Here is a 16,865-nt window from a genome sequence, read left to right on the forward strand (position 1 = left end):
CCTCCATAAGGTGAGGTAGAACTCCTGAGGAATCTGTGCAGCAACAGTATCAACTTAATTATCGAAACATCTATCATATCAACTAAACATGTGATAAAACTTCATACTATTTAATGTCCCCAGTGCACTTTGTTTCTAAACACAACGGCCAGGCGACTGGTTTGAAATTTACAATGCTGGACAAGGTCCATTTGAGTATAAGGGTGGAGAGTTGGATCAACTTATACTACAAAGAGACTGTAGGTGGATTTATCATCTAAGAGCGTTCCAATACCCTGGTATTAATGTCCCTATGAGTTTCAGTTATTTTTTGAAATCCTAAAAAGAAGAAGTAAAAATAGGAAAGGTGTCCCTGTTTTTTGGGGGGTTTCTTCTCTCTCACGTTCCCCTCAGACATATGGGCCAGTGAGATAATTCTTATATGTAGTTATTGTTGGCATATTAGGAGCAGCACAGTGGCATAGTGGTAAGCACTTCTACCTTGCAGCACTAAGGTTCCTCAGTTTAAATCCTGGTCAGGACACTATGTGCAAGGAGTTTGCATGTTCTGCCTGTGCTTGCATAGGTTTCCTCACACACTACAAAGACATGCTGGAAGGTTAATTGGCTCCTGCCTAAATTGCAGGAGATAGGGACCTGAGATTGTAAGCTCTTTGAGGGCAGGGACTGATTTGAATGTGCAACTATGTAAAATGCTGCGTAAATTGTCGGCACTATATAATTACCTGAAATAAATACATATTGAATTTAGGCATTAAATATAGATTTATGTGTAAAATGTTTACTAACTGGGCGCACGTGACCATCCGCCCTGGGCATGCGCTCCAGCTAGGCCAAATGTTCACCTGGTTCCAGCTAAATTCCGCAATGCACAGAAGGCTTTTTCCATCACTTATGTGACATATGGTTACACTTTTGATGACGTTTCTTCTGGTTCTTGTGGATTCCAGAACACAGAAGTGTTTGTTCATGCGCCATGGGGGATGCACACGTGGACCCAATTTATTGGATGTGCCATTAAGATATAAGGTAGGCAGTTGAGTTTTTTTTGGTGACGCCACATTTTCTTTGAAGAAGCTCCAGTGGAGAGCGAAGCGCGTCAGTGGCAGTGGTGCTGCTGGTAGAGCTGAGGGTGATGGTTTGGCGTATGTGCATGTTTATGCAGAGACCATGATATCACTGGAAAGACCACCTTGGTGGATACAACAAGAGAATATACAGTCATATAGGACTATCTGTCCACTGGATATTCCATTGGGACATCCAGAACCGTGAGTTTTCTAAATCACTATACAGTAATACCTTGGTTTACAAGCATAATTCGTTCCGGAAGCATGCTTGTAATCCAAAGCGCTTGTATATCAAAGCGAATTTCCCCCATAGAAAATAAAAGAAATTTAGATGATTCGTTCCCCAACCCAAAAATATTTATATAAAAATGATTACAATACAGCACTGTATTATAATACAAAATATAAAGAAAAATAAACCAATTACAGGTACCTTCGTGGCTGGTGTGAGGGAGACAAGAGAGAGGAGAATTATTGTGTAGGACGACTTTCGGAATCACTGCTATCTCTTGGCTCAATGGAATCTTTTTCATTTCGTGAAACCTTAACAAAGAATCTATCCAATGACACTTGCTGTTGCCTCCTTTTGAAGATTTTGCGGAAATGTGACATTGCATTGATGTTAAACAGATTCATTGCTCGCACTGCTACAGCCTTATTCGGGTGGTGCTTTTCGACAACATTTTGCTTGCATTGCAAGACATGGCTCATATATCAAGGCACTGTTTTTCAAAAATGTTTGCTCGTCTTGCAGAACACTCGCAAACCAATTTACTTGTAAACCAAGGTATTACTGTATATCCTGGTTGGATATTTTTTTGTCAACAACTTGATTATTTGGGGAAAAATACAGGGGGCATTGTGTCTAATATGACACCTACACTCTGCCCACTCCGTTTGGGGTTCATCAGACTTTATTATCCACACAGAGAGAGCTTCAGCAACACAGTTCTCAGCACCTGGCAGATGTTGAGAAAAACACCAGTTCCATTCAAACACCTTGAAGGACAACTATGAGGCGAGTGAAAATCACTCATCCTCATAGTTCTAGCCGACCTGTGACAATGAAACTGTCACAGGTCGGCTCAATAGATAGGGAAGTGAGCGAACACATACCGTCGCTCGCTCACTACTCGATCCTGACTGTCACTCACAGCTCCCTGCAGGGATTTCCCCCCTCCCCTGTCAGATCCTCCGGCGATGACTGGCGGAACGGATGGGGGAGGGGCGGGTACAGCTGGCTCTGCCTCTAGATAGGCAGAGCCAGCTGTCACTCACGCAGCTGAGTGGATCCAGACAGTAATGTCAGGATCTGTCCCGGCTGTGACGTCTCAGTATACCACGAGCTGTAGCTCGTGGTATACTGAGCTTTGGGTGACAGGAGGACGCTAGTTTGTGTCCTCCCGTTACCATTAGGAGAACTATGGGGAAAAGCCCTGACCCCATAGTTCTCTTTAACTATTAACGCAAATGTAACTTATTTGTGTATCACTCAGCTGTAGATCCTCAAATCATCTCTGAATTCATGCTGATAATGTCCTTCCTTCTGGAGGGTGGCTACTTTTATTCCTCATGGTCCCTGTGTGTGTTATTAAGCTCGCTCACATCATGGACTACAATCTTGCAGTTTTCTCATTTGTATTGAGATTGTAGTCCAGGGGACCTTATACAGAGTTTGTTATTGGTCTCACGTTCATAAAGATACATGCCTGGTACTAGCAATAACAATTTAATTCATAGTCAGTATCTCCTTCAGAATGCATCATTAAAATGTACAATATACACTATAACAATCTGTCATCCTTTTACCAAGGCATAAACATCAATTACAAATACAATCATCTGCTTTTATGACAGCTATCTAATCAATGACATAATCATCTTGATAAATGTGTTAAAAAGATAATACAGAAAAGTTCTGGTCTATTTTAATCTAGAAACTCTGTTTCAAAGACATTTAATATTGTTGATGAAAAAGTGAGAACAATAAAGTATGTCAATAAAGGACGACTAATTAAAGTACTAATTTCAAATATACTAGGTTGTGGATTGTATTTACTTAAAGAACATGCTGTTCTCCACTTCAGTGTTGTCAGTTTAATATCTTTCCTTTAAGAAGAAACATCTATTATAATTTTTTTTTGTATCTGTGTCTATATTTTCTACTGCTTTAACCCTTTACCTGCCACAAACGAAAGCCATACAGTGGAACACAACTTTTTCCCAGCTGGCCAGCTCAGTATGCCCTACGTTGCTGGCTTTCTTCGCCCTTCTGCTATATGTTCATCGTTGATTCAGCGACTATGAACTTATAACAGAAGGGTCCCCCTGATGGTCCCCTGTAAATGAACAGCTGTCATCAGTGGCTGACAAGCCGCTGATGACAGCTATTAAACAAGAATCTGCTAACACCCCCACCCCTCCCCCCGCTGCCACCACCCTCTGCAACATCTTCACCACTCTCCTCCCCCCTGGAAGCCGGCTCTATCTCCATGCTCTGATATGTGAAAGGATGCTAAGTGGGAAGGAGAGAGAGAGAGAGAGCCAAGTGTAAGGATGGAGAGCGGGCAGTGCCGGGCAGAGCTTCAGGGTGGCGGGCAGAGGATCAGCACGTATGTGAAATATTTGCTGATCCTTCGGTGTGCAGGACAAGCACCAGTGATCAGTACTGATCACTGATGTTTGTGAATAACTGAGCACATAGTAAGCTATGTGCCCAGTCATAAATGAACAAGAAGTGCTTACAGCACTTCCTGTTCATTCATAACTGGTGACATATTGAGCTCACTATATGCTCAGTTTATGAATGAACAGGAGCAGTCAGTACAGAGGCTTCCTGTCCATTCGTGACTGGGGAGAGTACAATGCGTTGTTAAAATACATTGCAGTGCTTGATTTTTTCTTTTTAAAATAACATTAATTCAACTGTGTGGAAGTACAGGGCAAAGCGTTGTGACGCATTGCCATGTGATGTGATACGCTGTGTTGCGAATTAAATGTATGCATTAAATGTATTTATCACAACACACACCAACACAGCAAATCAGGTGTTGCCACAACACAGATTTTTAACATAAGTTGCTTATTTACAGTTTTGCGTTCCTAATTTTTTTACCGTTTTGCAAAAAGGCACAATGTATCATTTACAAATATTTGTTTTTTATTAACTTAATACAGTTTTATCTTTTTAGATTTACTCAGAAAAGTGTTTTTTGAGTGCACTGATAATGATTTTAGTGTACTTTTAATGATTGAATTGTGTATTTTTTTGGGTTTAATATTGATTTGATAAACATTTGCGCAATTATCGCAGGAATTACAAAATTAGTAGCACCATCTTTTTATTCTATTGGTCCTGTGCTTTCAGGAAATGTATGCTTTGGGGGGTCGTTTACAAACTCAAAAAGCAAGAGTTGAAAATAAAAGAAGTGACCAGCTGAGGTCAAAAGTGGAAAGGGTTAAAGGGAGAACTATTCCTTAAGATAAATCAGACACAGTGTCACAGTGCCCTCTGGCAAGTGACTCTGGCTCATCTAAGGTGCAGAGTCTAAGAGGGTTATTTACAAAGCTGCCCGAGGCGACTAATAGGCCACAGCAGCGTCACATGCGCATGTCACGCACGCACGCATGGCAACCTATATGGGGGAATGCCAGTGGATGTAGTGTACCTTAATTTTGCAAAAGCATTTGATACATCACCTCATAAAAGCTTAATTTCCAAGCTTCTCTCTTTGGCATAGATGAAATGGTGTGTCCTTATATAGAGAACTGGCTACGTGAACGTGTCCAGAGAATATCAATAAATGGCTCATTTTCCAAATGGTCCTCAGTTGGCAGTGGTGTGCCCAAGGGTTCCGTCTTGGGGCCATTCCTGTTTATCATGATATTGGGACTGGTATTAGTAGCAATATTTCAGTTTTTCCAGGCAATACCTAAAGACATAGCAATATTACGGGTAGGCCTGGGAAAAAAGGGGGGGCATCTACATGGCAGATGAGGTTTAATGTTGAAAAGTGTAAGGTTATGCATTTTGGTGTTAAATATACACATGTGAGCTACTCATTAATGGGCATCAATTTGAGGGATCAAAAGTGGAAAAAGATTTGGGAGTCCTAGTGGACTGTCCCCTTAGTAACAGCATGTAATGCCAGGCTGCAGAAAATAAAGCAAGCAGGGTAGTATCATGCAGAAAAAAATGGAATGCACTCTAAAGACGAATCCATAATTCTGCCCCTTTACAAAACACTGATTCGGCCACTTCTTCAGCATGTGGTTCAGTTTTCCACAGAAGAGAGTCCAGAGAAGGGCAACAATGCTAATAAAGGGGTTAAACTATGAGTACAGACTGCAGGCATTAAAGGAGAACTATGGGGTTAGGGCTTTTTCCCATAGTTCTCCTTAGGGTAACGGGAGGACACAAACTAGTGTCCTCCCGTCACGATTAGCTCAGTATACCGCGAGCTGCAGCCGCCGCCGCAGCTGAAACGGATCCCGACAATTATGTCTGGATCCGCCCAGCTGCGTGAGTGACTGCTGGCTCTGCCCCGTCCGTTCTGCCAGTCAGCGCTGGAGGATCGGAGCGGGGAGGGGGGAATCCAGTCCCTCCCCTGTCACGGCAGAGAGCCGTGACAGGATCGAGAAGTGAGCGAACGACGCTATGTGTTCGCTAACCTCCCGATCTACTGAGCCGACCTGTGACAGTTTCATTGCCACAGGTCGGCTAGAACTAAGAGGTGAGTGAAAAGCACTCACCTCATAGTTCTCCTTTAAACGTGTTCACTCTTGAAAAGACAAGACTGAGAGGGGCGACGTGATATTAATGTACAGATTGTTAAATGAAGATGGGATAATCAGTGATAAACGGTTAGTTCACTCAAGAAGCCATCATCGGAAACTGGAAGAGAAAAGGATTAATAAGGTTTAATCTTAAACTGTGAAGGGGATTTTTTACTGTGACAGCAGTAAAATTGTGGAACTCCATTCCACAGAAGTGGTTTCAGCTGAAAGTATGGAACCGTTCAAGACCCGCCTAAATATTGTTCTCAGACAGCAAGATATAAAGAGGTACAGGCAATCTCAGCAACTCAAACACACAACCACATAGGTTGAACTTGATTGATCCGTGTCTTTATTCACCCTATGTAACTATATAACTTCTGGTAATACCAGATCTTCTGGTTAAACCCAGACAGTCTGGAATTTTGGGGAGTTGAAAAAAATAAATGGAGAAGGAACAATTTAAAAAGGGATCTGAGCAGAAGTCAATCTAAGTGGATATGCAAAGCAAATCTCATGGTCCCTAATGGATTAATGTTGAATTTGATATAAATTGTTTGATTAGTGATCATTGTGAGAGAAAAGGAACTTTGTGCCTTACGGTTAGTATGTCATATTTCTATATAGTATGATTTGCCATGCATATTTCTATATTGGATCTGCACATCTGTAGTTGTGATGTATTTATATCTAAACAATGTCATTATATTTTTATGCTCATAAATAATAATTATGTAACAATAATGGAAAAATGTAACAATGATGTAGAATTAGAATAGGGAAAACACAATATCGATCATATAGGGATGAAGGTATAATGTGATAAGAGTGTTGGGTATGTAAAGATAACTTGTTGCCATGAAAGAGAGTTATAGCATAAATAAATGATATAAATTATAGTACAAATTTGAATTTTATAAACATTTGTGTAAATATCGGGCAACATAGAAATTGAGATTTTAAGCGTGGAAAATAAATTTGAAAAAATTGCTCAGTTAGTTAACCGGTTAATAAAAAGTGTCTGACACAAGATCTAGCTCAAAGTGTTGCCATAGCAACCAATCAGTTTCTAACTTTCTCCACACAGCTAAAAAAAAAATTAAAATGTCAAAGCTATTTGACTGCGTTCCAGTTGAGACAACATTTGTCTGAGAAACTCTGTAATAATTCCTCCCCCCTCCTCTTCATCCATGTCGCTGTAGCCGGACTCCTCTACTCGCTGAAGCCAGTCTCATAAGCAGGCAAGCAAACGATTCTACGTTTGTAAAGACTACATATCCCAGAATTCCTCCTTCCATGGCCGACGGACATACATGCTGGGAACTGTAGTTCTTGAAACAGACAGAGCCTGTGCGCTCACCTGTCATTAAATGTCACAGACACCCCCATCCTCCTCTCTCAACTGTCACTCTTCACGGTGCGGACGAGGGGTATTGTCAATTTACCACACATTGATGCACGTTTTTCCCAGAAAGCTGTATTTCTGCAGACACGCCTTCTGTCACATGACTGCCTCCCGTCATGCACCCGGGCAGTGTCATGGACGCTTACTGATGCGGCATAGCAGCACATGTGTATAGGTGAGAGATGCTGTGACAGATGTGTACAGACCTGTACAGGCAGCCTGACACTGACACCACTACTCTACCCAGCACACCGGCACAGAACTTTATGTGTACAGTTTGCGTGTTATCATCCGCTGCCTCGTGTACTGTATATTAAACAGTGCTTATTACTACCCATTCACTACATGTGCAGTCACATAGTATAGCAACACAACTATATATCTATATATATAAAACAAATCTTTATTACAAAACCATCTCTCCAGTTTACTGAACAGGCAGCTTCATAAGGCAGATGATGATGGATGAGATAATTATTTTAAACAATGTGACTCACTTGACCTTTTACCATTCTGTCACTATGTGGACATATATGACATCTATGAGACGCATGTTCAGCCAATACCTAATCACTGGGTGAACATATATTTATATAAGGGCCACATATGATCCACAGTTTGAAGAGTTAAACTACATCTATCATTGGAGTGCAAATACAAGATTCATGCCGGTTTTATTGATTACCAACATTGCGGGTTTTAATGCATAAGTGATTTTTATGCATTCCATTCGGGACGTTCATTACATGTATGAATTTATGATGTATCGGGAATAATCTTTAATATATTTGTGTATAATTATAGCATCATGTTGAGTGATTTGGGAGGGAATTTGTAGTGTTTTTAAAAAAAAAAAGCAGTAAGTGGTAGTCACTACTTGGAGAGGTGGTTTTGTAATGAAGATTTGTTTACATTTATATATATATATTAGTACAGTACTTATGACTTAATAACAACAGTTTTGTTTAACCATTTGCTATAATCTCTTCATGCAGCATCAGTATGGGTACTAATAGAAGCCCAATTCCCAAAAAGCTGGTGCGCTGTGTAAAATCTACATATAAACAATGCAATGCTTTGCAAATCTCATAAACCCATATTTACTATTTTCTTAAAATGTACCATTTTAAGAAAAAACAAAGGTAATTTTGAAATGGATTGCAGCAACACGTCTCAAAAAAATTGGGACAGGGCCATGTTTACCAGGACTAGAGCTGCAACAGTTAATCGATTTAGTCGATTAAAATCGACGATTGAAAACGTTGGCAACGTTTTCGATCAGGACGTAGCATCCCCTCTTCTTTTAGCAACACTCTGTAAATGTCTGGGAACTGAGGAGACCAGTTGCTGGTGTTTCAGGCTAGAATTGTTGTCCCATTCTTGCCTGATATAGGATTGAATGGGACAACTGCTCAACAGTCCTTGGCCTTCTTTGTCGTATTTTTAGTTTCAAGACGTGCCAAATATTTTCAACTGTTGAAAGGTCTGGACTGCCGGCAGGCTAGTTAAGCACCCGGACTCTTCTACTAGGATGCCATGCTGTTGTCATAGACGCAGTATGCGGTTTAGCATTGTCCTGCTGAAATATACAAAGACCTTCCCCGAAAAAGACGTCTTCTGTATGGGAGCATATGCTGCTCTAAAACCGGGATATACCTTTCAGCAGTGGTGATGCCTTTCCAGATGTGCAAGCTGCCCATTCCATATGCACTAATGCACTCCCATCAGAGATGCAGGCTTTTCAACTGAAAGCTGATAAGCCGGAAGATTCAGTGATTTTTGGAAGTATTCCTGAGCCCATGCAGTAATGTCCATCCCAGAATCATGACTGTTTTTAATGCAGTGCAGTCTAAGGACCCAAAGATCACGGGCATCCAATATTGTTTTTCACCTTGTCCCTTGTGCAGAGAGATTTTCTCCAGATTCCCTGAATCTTGTGATGATATTATGTACTGTGGATTGTGATATATTGAAAGTCTTTGCAATTTTACATTGAGGAACATTATTCTGAAATTGTTTGACAATTTTTAGGTGCAGCTTTTCAGAGATTGGTGAACCTCTGCCTATCTTTACTTTTGAGACACTCTGACTCTCTTAGATGCTCTTTTTATACCCAATCATGTTACTACGTAATGACAATTAACCTATTTAGTTGCAAAATGTTCTTCCAGCTCTTCCTTGTTAGTGATGGGCTCGGGTATGTTCGCAGCTCCACGTGCCGAGCCCGCCAGGAAGCTGACAGCGCCGCAGCGCCAATCACAGGTACTGAGACATTATCCCGGTCCGCAGCTGCAGAGATCGGGATATGTCTCAGTACCTGTGATTGGCGCTGTGGCGCTGTCCACTTCCTGGCTCGACACGTGGAGCTGCGAACATACCCAAGCCCATCACTATTCCTTGTTAGTAACACTTACTTTGCCAGCTTTTTGCTGCCCTGTCCCAACTTTTCTGTTGCTGGCATCAGTTTCAAAATTACCTTATTTTCTCAGTTTAAACATTTAATATGTTTTCTATTGTGAATAAAATATGGGATTGTGAGATTTGCAAATCATTGCATTCTGTTTTTATGTAGATTTTACACAGTGTCCCAACTTTTTGAGAATTGGGGTTGTACATGCAATTGTATGTTTAAGGTATTGCTATTTTTTTTTTTTATACAACAACTCCTCATTAATTATCTGCTAACTCGTCTAAAATAAATGATTCCTTAAAGAAGAACTTTACCCTTATCTTTGAGATTCCAACAAAGACACCTTTTAGAAATGTTTAGTAATGACAATCTACTAACAGATAATTCTAGATAATTGCAGGCTTTTTACTTTTTGCATACCTTATTTTTCTTTTCCTCTCCATTCTTCTCACAGTGGCCATTTGTTTTACTAAACTAAGGGCAGATTAATGTATCTCCCTTTACTTCCTGGAACTCTGGCACATGTGACTAGGACATGTGACCATGCACATTATGTCAGGGGAGGAAAATGCCTTTCCCTGATATTTCGAGAGATTTTGCAGTTTACAGATGAGAGTTCCCAGCAATGCTCTGTGATGCAACCTTCCAAGGATGCCTCTCTTAGGCATGGGCTACATCATAAATTAGTCCTGAAACCAACTAATCGATAATGAGAATCGTTGTCAATGATTCTCATCAATTAATTGGAGTGGATCCCTTAGTTCTCTCTTCCGCGCTAATAGCCAGTGTTGCATCGCCTCTCTGTATCTTTGGCTCTGTCCAGCAGGGAAACAGACCCCTGCAGCTGGTGCCCAGTGATGAGGAGAGCTGTGTTTGTGATACTGCGTTTGTGTATTTTATTTTAAATTAAGGATGGTATTTATATTTTTATACGAGAATTATAATTTTCGCTCTTGACCCTAATAATCAGAGAAAAATAATAATCAGCCAACTAATCAATTGTGAAAATAATTGTTAGTTGCAGCCCTATCAGTAATGCCTAAGAGGACCAGGTAGTGAAAAAACAATGATTTGAAGTAAAAGAAAAGAAAATGTTTATTTAACAAATGTAAGATAATGTCATATCAGCATGCAGAGCTGAATGCTGATGTGATCTTCAGTGAAAAGGGGTAAAGGTCCACTTTAAAAGACATAATGGAAACACTTTTTATAAATAATTGGCAGAACCAATAACACTGTGACTCTCTGTGCATGTTCGTTATGTGTGAATAGAGGCAAAAACGAATGTTCTTACTATATTTTCTTTTTTAGGTTGCATGTAATATCTCATGATGGCAAAATCGGTTCCGTTTCAGCAGGGGCTCATATTTAACCAGTTGACATCCGCGGTGTTAAACCCCCTTCCCATCCAGGCCATTTTTCAGTATTCAGCGCTGCGGTACTTTGACATTTATTCCGTCATGCAGCGCTGTACTGAAATGAATTTTATACCATTTTTTGGGGACAGATAGAGCTTTCTTTTGGTGGTATTTATTCACCACTGGGGGTTTTATTTTTTTCTATATTAAGGAAAAATTACCGAATTTTTTAAAAAAAAAACAGTTTCCCCTATATTAAATGATAAAACATTTATTATTACATGAAGTCGCTGACCCAGAATTATAAAAATAAGTAGTTGTGAGCCTTTTCAGACGCACATTTACATCATACTTGTTTTGAAACTGTCGGACATCTAGGCTTTTCCAAAGGTCTGCAAGGGAAGCCTTGGTACTTTTCTCATGCATGTTTCACTTTAAAAATAGGTCTCCTTTAAATCCTGGCTGTTAGCAGTTTCTCAATGATGATGATTCTTTTTATGTTACTGATGCACTATGTATGTCGTGACTCACTTCATTTTGCTTTGTATGTATTTACTCGCTTCATTTTGCATCTGTTTCTATACTGCAGGTTTTATAGTGATAATAAGATACCATCCGACATCATCTCCTTATTTTTCTGGGTTCCGCTTTACTCTGAGAGCGCACAATCCTCTGCCTGAATGTGGACTACTCTGGAGTTCGATGTGCTGAGGGGCTTTCAAGCCACATCACACAAACAGTGTGAATCTGAAGCCAGTGCTGGTAAGTATAGTACATTATATTTACATGGTTAGAGAGCTTATAACACAAAATTGGTTGCAAAGCTTTGAGAACAATAAGTGAAGTAGAACTGTGAAGGTATGCTTATAGTATGTATCTGCTATTATATGCATTATTGAAGCCTGGAAGCTCAAAAGTATATGTTGGTTAGTCTGACAATATCTCTAAGAATTTTAACATTTTTTAAGGGCATCCATGGCTTTTATTTGGCACTTCATTTTAGCAAATGCCATGCTCTTTATAATTGACAAACATATAAAATGTATTTTAATACTGTAATTGTATCTTATCTTTACAATAATAGACAGACACAAACTGCCATCATCAAGCTGGTGTGACCTCTGCAAGCTATTGTGGCCATACACCTTACAACCCTTGTACGACTTTTATTGTGCGATGGTTGTAAGGTGATTAAAAGTTTGTACGACTTGCCCATCTTGGACAGGCAGATCGTACTTGCGATCATCGCAAGTCCTCCCTGCTGAAGGGAGGGCTTGCAGACGATTGCAGTGGTGAGCGGGCCGTGCGTCATTTGCCTTGCGATCGAGCTACCAACCTGACGAAAATCGTACGATTTTCGGCGGGTTTTCTAGCGTGCTCGTTATACGAAAATTGTGCGACCGTACAGTAAATGCGGTCGCACGCTGCCCATCAACCTTACGATTATTGTACGATCGCGGGACCACCCGCGATTATTGTACGATAATCGTCAGGTGCATGGGCACCTTTTAACCTGACAGCTTGCATGGGATCGCAATGCCACAGCTGTCATAGTGTTCACATGATTAGGAGCCATGCTGATTGTTTCCTGATCTCAAAGCAGAAGTAAAGTCTCCAGTCTGCCACCTAAGAACATCATTACCCCATTTCCTTAGTAAGTCTCGTTACTAATAAATTCTCCAAAGATCTGCATTTAAGATCTTACTTATCTTTTTTAGTGTTGGCTGCGCTTCACCCCAATATTCTGGAAGCCAGTGCTATTTTGTATGTATATCGGTGCTTCATTCCGCCATCCTTTCTTCTACCCTCCACTGACACGACTTGCAAATCCCCCATACATGTGTAGACCAAAAGCACATAAGCTTTGCTTTGAATTTATTGTTTCTGCAAGGCTTCCTCCATGGTGCTTATGTGTCAGTGAAAAGGAGGTGCCCAGTTAAAAGAATTTCCCAACCTGTGCGACACCGGTAGGTACATGGGGTTTCAGGAATTAAACACACTCGTGAGAACGAGTGCCTATGCAGGAGATGGGTGATGACCTCATCCCGGCATCGATGCTCTTCACATTATGGTACTGTCAGGACACAGTGAATGTACAATAAAGTACACATATGCTGGTGACATCATCAGGAACAATAACAATGGTATAGTGGGAATAGAAAGCATTTGGTGCATGTGAATTCCCATGAGGTAAAGTAAATTAGTTAAGATTAAATGAGATAAGATTTTCACATTGTAATAAAAAAAAAGTGTTTAATTTCAAAGCAATTTTTCTAACTAATGCTTTGTCATTGTCTGCCAACAGTATTAGGTGGCTAGGAGCAGTGTTGCTCCTTCTGCTCACTGCTAAATCTTAATGCACCCAGTATGTTTTTTATATAGTGTGGCCATAGAGAGCAGATATCATCTCCTGCAAGGACCTGCTAACTCCCCTGCATCATGCTGACAGTGGTGTAACCCCCTGAAATGATGGCATATAGCATGGGAAGCAATAGCTTTTTTGCTATCTGCTGGGTTTTTATTTTTTTTTGTATTCTGACAATTGCTGCCGTCAGAATAAATATAAAAAAAAACAGAATAGGAATGAATAGCTAGATTGCTATTGGTTATTTCAATTTGCAATATCCAATAGCAAGCTGGCTGTTGCAACCTCCTATGTTGCTGCCAATCACTAGAAGATGACCTGATGGAGCACTGCAGGTCCCCCTCTGCTGATTGACAGCAGCAGTGGGCAGATGCAATAGCTAGTCTGCTATTGGCTATTGCAAAGTGAAATAGTCAATAGCAATCTAGCTATACATTCCTATCCTTTTTTTTTTTTTTTCCTCTGACTGACGGCGGCCCCGATGTCAGAAAAAAAACCCAACAGATTGCAAAAACATACAGCATAGTAAACCTTTCCGCGAGAAAATGTTTATCTCCCAGGTGGCCGGGAGCCGCTATCTAATAGCGGGAGACTCCCGGAGCGTCCGTGAGAGTTGGGGCTGTCTGGGTTTTCACCAAAAAGTAAGAAAATATGTAATAATGACTATGGGTTTGATATGCTTATTACTTTTTACTCCGTCAGAAAAGGCCCTACAGCCACAAGTAATGCTTGAAAACAAGAACATTGCTTCCCTGTATTTGTCTATGTTCAAAGGTACTGCCTTGCTCCTTGTACTGGTTATTAAATAACCCTGTCACTGGGATATATCAATGTCAAAACCGAATTGTTAGTGTTCAGATTCTGGCATATTCTTATTATTTTCACCTTATTCATGCCCAGTGTTTGCTCTCTTGTCGCAGACAAGTTACAATGATGCTTCACAATATTTAAATATTGTGAAGCATCAAAAGCACTTTAAAACAGACCCGTATTCACCTCTGTACCTATAAGCATTGTTGAGAAATTAATTTTCAAAGGTACAGAAATAACTTATTTTATCACCAGGTCTCTGCACTTCTTTATAAAAGTGAGGGAATTCATGACTGGTGCTTCCCAAGGGCCAGCCCACTGCTAATATCAAAATGAATGGTAAACCTGGAGGCGTCAATGTTCCTAGACAAGATTGTATTTTAATTTGGAATGCCCACAGGTGTTGCTAAGCCTCTGTGATTGAAAAACTGAAATCCACTGAATGAAAGGAGTAGGCCAGCAACAGTAGGGCTAGGGTGCAAAACGGCTTCACAACTGCCCCCAATAATTCTAGTACAGAGCTGACATCTGGGAGTCAAAAGGTAAACAAACTCCCATCTGCTATAGGAGCCAGGAGTTTATTTACATGCTGGTACTGCTGCTTTTGTTATGGTTGCGGCAAAAGTGTTGAAAGTTTTCCTGCTTTTTAAGAATATGTAAACAGTATAACATTTAAAGCGCACTTTAATGAACAGGCCATAGAAGGACCTTATAAAAAATGTCCTTATTACTTAAGGTAGAGCTGCAGGCTACCAGTTAAATACATGGCATATATTAGGCAGCAAGTTAACATTTTGTCCCTCAAGTTGATGTGTTGGAGGCAGAAAAATGGGCAAGCGTAATGATTTGAGTAACTTTGACAAGGGCCACATTGTGATAGCTAGATGACTGGGTCAGAGCAACTCCAAAACTGCAGCTCTTGTGGGTTGTTCCCAGGCTCATTGCTGCTCGTGGGGAGTAAAGGCTGGCCTGTGTATACTGATCCAATAGAAGAGCAAGTTTAGCTCAAATTGCTGAAAAAGTTAATTCAGGTTCCGACAGAAAGGTGTCTGAACACACAGTGCATCCCAGTTTGTTGCATAATGGGGCTGTGTAGCTGCAGATGCCTCTCTATAGGTACAGCCAGCTGTGCGCTCCCCCATCTGTCCCTCCAGTCACCGCTCTCTGCTGGGAGAAGATCCTGAACTGAGCGATCAGCGGTATGTGATCGCTCAGTTCTCAATCAATAGAGCTGATGTGTGACAGCTACAGTGTCGCACGCCAGATCTAACTATCAGGATGAGTGTATTTCACTCATCTCATAATTCTCCTTTAAAACAATATGTAATATATTGCAGATAACTGGTCCTAAAATATGATGGCTTCATTCATTTCCTTTTTGCATTTTTTTTTTACTTGGTTATTCTGCCAGTAGCACACTTCCTGCCCTAGAGTGACAACCTCTCTTCTTTATAGCTAATATTAGTGCGACACAGGAAGTTCCCAAGATTTCTGTCAGGATCAACAGGTATCAATTTTTACACATGTCAAATAGATATTCAAGAAATCAGAAAACATTTTCAATGATATATTTAACAGACCCAAGAAAATAGGTTTATTGTTAGGATTTACAAACACTTGGATACCAGTCAGTACCTTATTACTGTTTCGTTATCTATATTCCAAAATCAATTGATGCCTGAAACATTGCATACAGAATATGATATCATAATATACTGAGAGATCTGTAAATCATACTGCAAAGTTTGACATAAATCATACTTTAATCTCTTCTGAGGCGGCCCACCTGACGTCATCCTGTGCTGAGAAAGTGCTTGCACATATGTTTCCATCTGTCTCTTCTCCGTTATCAGCACACAGTGGAATACAATGAAAAAAAAAGACTTGACTGATTAGCATTTCTCTACTGAGATTCTGCAATGTATAATCTGATCTCAAAGCAATACAAGATATCCAAACATTTTATTCGCAATGTACAATTATATCCATAAAGCAAATGTAGTAGTTATTTGAGGCCCTATGGTACTTTATGGGCAAAGTTTTGCACAAAATAATCAATACCATGTCTGAATATGTAGGATTCCTGCTTCTATGGATTGCTGGTCTGGGTAGCCCCACTGCAAGGGTTAATTTTGTACATGCCTGAAATTGTTCTTTCATTTCAATAAATTAAATAATATATTGTGAACAATTCAGATGGGTAAAACTAGGAAAAATTATGCAGTAAGCTTTGACTACCTCCATTTCCTTTCCGAAATAACTGGAATTTTAGATGCTTGTGGTGATGAGGCATGTGGCCTGCATACTATGGGGCCTACGTGATATTCATCTCGCCAGCACATCAATTGAGAAGTTGGTTCTAATGTTTGACAAAAACTGATATTTTAATATTTTGGCTTCCCATCGGATGCCAGTGGAGCGATGGAATGCAGATATGACCTCATTGACCTCATAAGGAAAAATCTTCTGATAAATTTAGAGTATATACAATAATACATATTTTTGCTGTCAGACTTTTCAAAATGAGTCTACCTAATGTTTTAGATGCAAAATATCTGCTGTTAATGACGTGCGTGGGTTTTTAAGTATTCACAATTCAAAATTGTATGAACCCTGATAGATTTGTGGTCCCAAATATCTTAAAGTGACATTAAAGTCACAGATATTCCCC

General features: G+C 40.2%; 1 protein-coding gene across 1 annotated transcript in view; it reads left to right on the forward strand.

Annotated features, from left to right (window-relative positions):
* The first annotated feature begins 7,361 nt into the window (after window positions 1-7,361).
* TTC27 (tetratricopeptide repeat domain 27) overlaps window positions 7,362-16,865 on the forward strand; it is a 267,500-nt gene continuing 257,996 nt past the window's right edge. Inside the window, exons 1-2 of the mRNA XM_018552894.1 lie at window positions 7,362-7,426; window positions 11,609-11,781. Coding sequence (XP_018408396.1) covers window positions 11,700-11,781 — 82 coding nt within the window. The 5' untranslated portion in view covers window positions 7,362-7,426; window positions 11,609-11,699. The remainder of the gene's footprint in view (window positions 7,427-11,608; window positions 11,782-16,865) is intronic.

This window comes from Nanorana parkeri, unplaced genomic scaffold, assembly GCF_000935625.1.
Source record: "Nanorana parkeri isolate BGI_ZX_2015 unplaced genomic scaffold, ASM93562v1 scaffold100, whole genome shotgun sequence".
Classification (NCBI taxonomy): Eukaryota; Metazoa; Chordata; class Amphibia; order Anura; family Dicroglossidae; genus Nanorana; species Nanorana parkeri.